Genomic DNA, 6627 nt, shown 5'->3' with positions numbered 1-6627 from the left:
AGTGTGGCAATGTTTTTGCGAATTTGTGGGCACAATGAAGTTCAAAGAAATGTTGGATTACGATTTGGGACACAAGAGACAGTGAATAGAATTTTTTTTGAAGTTCTTAGGGCGACAGAGTTACTTGCTTGTGATTATGTTAAGACTCCAACAAGACGAGAACTACTTCGAATTCCTGAAAGGCTGCAAATGGACAGAAGATATTGGCCATATTTTAGTGGATTTGTAGGAGCTGTGGATGGAGTTCATGTATGTGTTAAAGTGAAGCCTGAACTACAAGGAATGTACTGGAATCGACATGATAGGACATCATTTAACATCATGGCGATATGTGATCTCAGTATGTTGTTTACATATGTTTGGAATGGAGCACCCGGATCATGTCACGATACAGCAGTTCTCACGATGGCACAAGACGGTGATTCTGATTTTCCTTTGCCTCCAGGAGACAAGTATTATGTAGCTGATTCTGGGTATCCAAATAAGCAAAGTTTTTTGGCTCCATATAGATCTTCTCGGAATGAGGTTATTAGGTATCACATGTCTCATTTCAACAATGGTCCTCCTCCTAAGAATAAACAAGAACTGTTTAATCGATGTCATGCATCTCTACGTTCCGTTATTGAAAGGACATTTGGAGTTTGGAAGAAGAAATGGAGGATTTTGAATGAATTTCCGAGATATGATATCGCAATTCAAAAAAGAGTGGTAAGTGCTACAATGGGATTGCATAATTTTATCAGAATTTCAAATTATTTTGATGAAGATTTTGTTGAAGAAATGGGACACACAAATACCAGCAACGAAGATTCTAAATATGATATAAGTGATATGGAGACAACAAATATGGCTGAGATCATATGACAAACATTAGAGACAACATTGCCAATATGTTATAGGCAAATCATTAAATTATTTTACCTTTGTTTATGTATTTTTTATTATGTGTTTTGATATTTTGGTGTAATCTTTATTGTTTCAATATATGATCTGCACTTTTGAACTGCTTTTGCCATTCATAACTGTTCTGCTTGATCTGCATTTCTCCTGCATGATCCGCTTGGTCTGCACTTGTCCTGCTTGATCTGCATGATCTGCTTGATCTGCACCGCTTGATCTGCTTTTTACCATTCGGAACCTTAGTCATCACTTCTTGGGAACTCGGAAGGTTCTTTCTTCCGCTTGGGTCGATGGGATTGCCTCCACCAAACAAGCTAGTCGAAATCCAGACGGAGTTCACATATCCGACCGCATGAGGATCAGCCAAGACAAGATTGTAATTTCTGGAACTCAAAGCATCATCAATAACATATGAAATGTGGAATGGGATGCTTTTTGTGATCACCAACACGTTGGATTCAGGATTTTCCAGTGCCCATAAAAAAATGTCCTTAAACATCTTCTTAATCCTCGCATATTTATCGGCTGAAACCATATAGTATAATAAACATAGATCTTTAGATTACGTTACATACATATAAAAATATATATAAAAAAAGGAAACACGATTAAAGAAGTGAGAAGGAATATTCACCTGTGTGTACCAAGGTGATGTGTAGGTTATCATTGAGGGAGAAGTCATCAAGGCTCCTATTCTGGTCACAATAAGCCATGACTGACACGTTTCTACCCCAAAGAACTTTCTTGACATCAAAAAAAAACGTTAGAGGATCCAGACCACTAGGTATTGGGCAGTCCTCGATGCTCCAGAAGATTCCGGTATTACCCTTTGTATCTAAAAGGTTTCACAAAAAGTAGATCAATTGATTAGATTAATAAATGACACTAGCTATGGCATATGAGAACTAAAACGACTAGTTTACCATGGGAGTCAATCCTCAGAAAAGAGAGATCATTCTGAACCATACTGAGGACATGATCTCGTGAGTAGTTGGTACGGGTGATAGGGTTGCCTCCAGCTATTAGGGTATTAAAATGCCATTCCAAGCATGCAGGAGGTAGCAAGGGTGATGCGGCTTCTTCAGCATGTGCAACTAAAATATTGTACCCTTTTGATTCCAAATCTTGAAGAAGGCTTGAGAGCTCTGTTTCTTGTGAGATGGCTTTGGAGATCACCATCAAATTTGATGGTGCAGGATGGTCCAATGCCCATGAAAGGATGTCCACAAACATGTTACCAAGCTTCACAGATGGATCTTCATCTTTCGACACTATTACAGCGAAGAAAAAAAACAAACACATTTGTTACATATAATAGAAAGAGAAGGAAGCAAAATAAAAAAAAATCATACGATTGAGATAGAAATTCACCTCTTTCTTGTAAGGTGATGGTCCGTGGAGCCAATGGTATAAGCCACTACTCCCCTCCCAATAAGCTTTGATTGACACTTCACCATGATGACCCTGATTTTTAATAGCTGATTTGATATTCTCATTCAGTTCATCGAGATGAATATCATTGGGGAATGTGCAGCCCGTAATGTTCCAAAAGATGCCTGTTTTGATATCTGCGAAGTTTCACAAACACACAGAACACAAACAAGTTACAATAGGAAGTCTAGAAAAGTAAACAAGGAGGGAGATAATTAGATCTTACCATGCAAGCTCTTGTCCGATTTTTTACAAATGGGAAAATTTGCTAGGCTTTGTATTAGGAATGGATAGAGCCATACGGAGCATATATATTCTTTCTCATCAGGAACAGTAAGGAGTACATTGTACTCTCTCGAAGCCAATAGTTGAAGAACATAGGCAAATTTAATGTTCCTTGACATGTTTGAGATCACCATCAAGCTGGGTACTGTTGTTATCGGACAGGGGACAGGATTTTGCAACGCCCAAAAAAGAATGTCCCTAAGCATTTTCTTGAATCTCGCAGTTTCATCGCCTAAAACCACATACAAGGGACACATGTACAAACATAAATGAAACAAAAGACATGTAGTCGATTGCTTCTTTTTTTATACCAAAGGACCTAGCTAGAGGAAACTCACCTGCGGATACAAGGGTGATACCAGGGAGGGGCTCCTTGTCCTCCTCACAATAAGCCCAGATTGACATTTGACCATGGCAACCTTGATTTGCAAGAGCGGATTTGACATTCTGATAGATATCAATATCATCAGGGATTTCACAGTCATCCAAGTTCCAGAAGACGCCTGTGTTCGCCACTGCCAACAGAGATCGCAAAATCAAATCACAAATATCATCCAGAAAAAGAAGAAAAGAAAAGAGACAGAAGCAAACAAGATCAACTAGCTTACCATGTGCCAGCTTATTGGAGACACCATGTGAACTTATGCTTTGGTCGACAGGCTTTCCTCCACCAAATAGGTGTGTGGACAAACAAACTAAGTCTGCTGTTGCGACTTCCCCAAGAGATGAAACAAGAATATTGTAATTCAACAATTTCAAATCTTCAAGTACACCAAATAGCTCCGTTTCTTCTGAGACGTTTTTTGTGATTATCATCGAGTTTGAGGGTGCCTGATTGTACAGTCCCCACGTAAGAATGTCCACCAACATATGGTCAACTTCAGTATATCCAACTTTGGACACTATATCAAAAAGAGATTTGGATTAAGATATATATATGAACTAATAAAACCAGCAAAAAAAAAAAAATGTAACTCACCTCGGTTTTGTAAAAAGATTCCGGCAGCATCACAGTAAGAAACAAGTTCAGACCTATCCTCGCAATACCCCCTAACTTTAATAAGTCTACCAAGATAGCCCATATCTTCAAAAGCCCCTTTGATGTACTCCTTAACAGTAGTAGGATCGAGACCGTCAGGGATGGGATTGTCATCCATGTTCCAGAAGACTCCGATATTAGCCACTGCGAGGAGAAGACATAAACAATTACAATACTAAAAGCAAAACAGAGAAATCATTATAGATGACATGAGATTCAACTAAATCCACTGGTGTATCATGACAGAAACAATAAAATAAACGAATCATGACAGAAACAATAAAATATACGAATCACTACAATAAACAATACGGTTGGTCATCGTTTGGACAAAGATTTTTTTTTTCCTAGAGATAAAAACCTACATTACTGTTAGATCTGTACTGTAAGCAGATCATCCCGATCTTTTTTTTTTTTGTGCAACGCAGATCATCCCGATCTAGATGGTTAAACTATAGGAAAATCAAGAAAAGAGATCATACCGTTCATTTCTGTAGTGATCGTTTCCGGTTCCATTAGAGAGGAGGAAGGATGATCCTTAAGGTTATCAAATATTAGGATTATATCTCTCGCATGTTCTACAACCAAATATATAAATACAAAACCACACTAACTTTCAGCCGTTAGATCATAGGGATTTTTTTTTTTTTTTTAATTTATAATCGTCGTCTATCATAACTATATTAAGGATTCGGGCACTAAATGGTCACCTAGAAAACTGCGTATTTCATTTCCCTTTTTAAGTAACCGCTTTTGATCACCAATCACATTTTATCATTTTACAATTTGCATTTTTTTTTCTTTTTTTAAGGGAAAGAAAAAAACAGTTGGCTTTTTCTGAAATTGCAGTTACCAACCAGTCTGCACTTCGTTGTTGAGTTTCAACTACCTATCATTCTTTTTTCTTCAAAAACGTACAAAACTGCGTATTTCATTTCCATTTTTAAGTAACCGCTTTTGATCACCAATCACATTTTATCATTTTACAATTTGCATTTTTTTTTCTTTTTTTTAGAAAAAAAAATAACAGTTGGCGTTTTTATGAAATTGCAGTTACCAACCAACTGCACTTCCTTGTTGAGGTATCAACTACCCATCATCCTTTTTTTCTTCAAAAACGTACTAACGGTAGTATTAGTAACTACTCCATCCGTTCCTAAAAGATGTATGTTCTGGAAAAAAAAATTGTTTCAAAAAGATACATTTTTTACTTTTTCAATGTATGAGTTTATGAAAAATTGTAAGTTTCAAAAAAATTAATGGTGTTTATTGAATTTCTATTGGCTAAAAGTTATGAAAAAATGTTATTCACAAAAAACAATGCATATTTAATGAGTTTTCTTAATATACGTGAAAAGTCTAGAATATGCATCTTCTAAAAACAGAGGGAGTAACTAGTATCAGTACTCCGTGCTACGCACATGCAATTTAATTTATTTCATTTAAGTTATTATTATTTTTGCTAGAAAGTTATTTATTCTATCAAACTTGAATGTTCTGTTTTTCTTTCAGTACTAATTAGTACTCTTTCCGTTTCTAATTCAAAGTAGTTTTACTTAAAAGCACAAATATTTAGGAAGTTGTAATTTGAAAAATATATATCATTTAATCAATTAATTCAACCAATTATAAAAAACCTAACATTATTTCATTGGTCACACAATATCCAATAAATGAAAAGATGCATTGAAATATATAAATTATTTATATTGTGAAACAAACTATTTTTCCTAGAACTACTTGCATTTGGAAATAGATAGAGTATTTTTTATTATTTTTGGAGATGGATATAAATGAAGATCCATATTATAAGTGTCGCATTCAAAGAAAACAGTTAAAAACGTTAATAGAATTATTATGTTTTTTCCTTCGAAAATGAGGTATATGTTTAGAATCAATTTTTATAGAAAATTAAAATATAAATAACAACATGTAAAAAGAGTTGAAATTATTACATTTGTTTGGTTCAAATTTATTTTTTGTATTTAAGTAAGTCTTTCTTACAATATAAATGTACTTATTTGAAATATAATAAAAATAAAAGTGAAACTAAAATAAATTTGAAGTAACATTTTTTGAATTATTTATTCAAAAGTTTTGATACCTGAGGTCCAGTAGAAATATAAATGCTCCAGTAGAAAGATAAATGCCCAACAGGAAATAAAAGAAGAAGAATAAACATTTTGGGTTCGACTCCACTGAAGACATCACCAACCTGAAATTTCAAGAATAAGACAAAAAGGAATATTTGTAAAATAGACAATGCATAACAAACAGATTTGTAAGTACCTAGTTTGTAAATAACACATTATCAGATAATACTTACAGCTGCCTGAACTGGTGACAATGTTCTGAGCTTTTTTGTTAAAGATTTAAGATTTGAAAATAGAATCATACTATAGTATCATCTTCAGCTTTAATCATGCAAAAAATTAAAAAGAATTAGAGAATATAAAATTGAAAAAGCAAGAAAGATAAAACTTCATACATGTTAGGCGTGAACTTGTATGGATATTTTGCTGCATTCAGAAAAAAAAAAAAAAGAAGAAGAAGAAACGATGGAAAATAGCAGGGAGAGGTAGAATAAAATTAGTTACATGAAGTTACTTGTGGGAACCGAAATTCACACCGTCGATTTTCGTTAATCAGAGGAAAGCCAAGTTAACTTAGTCTTCCCTGAAGGTCCCGGTTATCTGCTGGGCCACACACAACACAATCAATATGAAAGATTCGAAAGTAATAAATCGTAAAAGAGCGAAAAGAGAATAATATGGTCTTATTTCCGAATTCGCGTTTGAGCGTGAACAACATGTAAGATCCTAGGCCACGAGAGCTGTCGGTATGTTCGCTAGTCTAGCCACCTAAGTTCTAACCTAGTCGAGTCGCAGCTCGGTAGTAAAAACGGAAAAATTCTTAAATTGCTCTAAGTATTAAGTTTGCTCTTAGAATGCTCCCCCTTCTGCTCTTCGTTA

General features: G+C 34.9%; 1 protein-coding gene across 1 annotated transcript; it reads right to left on the bottom strand.

The window, feature by feature from the left end:
- Window positions 1-1902: 1902 nt before the first annotated feature.
- LOC106337186 lies at window positions 1903-4315 on the bottom strand. Its single transcript, XM_013776247.1, has 7 exons — window positions 4138-4315; window positions 3596-3799; window positions 3225-3518; window positions 2955-3131; window positions 2558-2848; window positions 2272-2468; window positions 1903-2171 (listed from the first exon to the last, which is right to left on the bottom strand). The coding sequence occupies exons 1-7, from the start codon at window positions 4169-4171 to the stop codon at window positions 2145-2147; spliced, it is 1224 nt and encodes a 407-aa protein (XP_013631701.1). The 5' UTR covers window positions 4172-4315; the 3' UTR covers window positions 1903-2144.
- Between the last annotated feature and the right edge of the window lie 2312 nt (window positions 4316-6627).

Source organism: Brassica oleracea, chromosome C4 (genome assembly GCF_000695525.1).
Source record: "Brassica oleracea var. oleracea cultivar TO1000 chromosome C4, BOL, whole genome shotgun sequence".
NCBI classification, from domain to species: Eukaryota; Viridiplantae; Streptophyta; class Magnoliopsida; order Brassicales; family Brassicaceae; genus Brassica; species Brassica oleracea.
The sequence above is the reverse complement of the archived record's forward strand: the minus strand, read 5'-3'. Positions and strand labels throughout refer to the sequence as shown.

Excerpts from the sequence above, each read along its gene's own strand:
- LOC106337186 (XM_013776247.1), bottom strand. The coding sequence starts at position 4,171 with ATGGAACCGGAAACGATCACTACAGAAATGAACG. Across the intron at positions 3,132-3,224 it reads CTCCAATAAGCTGGCACATG|TGGCGAACACAGGCGTCTTC; the intron begins GTAAGCTAGTTG and ends CTCTGTTGGCAG. Across the intron at positions 2,172-2,271 it reads CATCACCTTACAAGAAAGAG|TGTCGAAAGATGAAGATCCA; the intron begins GTGAATTTCTAT and ends TCGCTGTAATAG.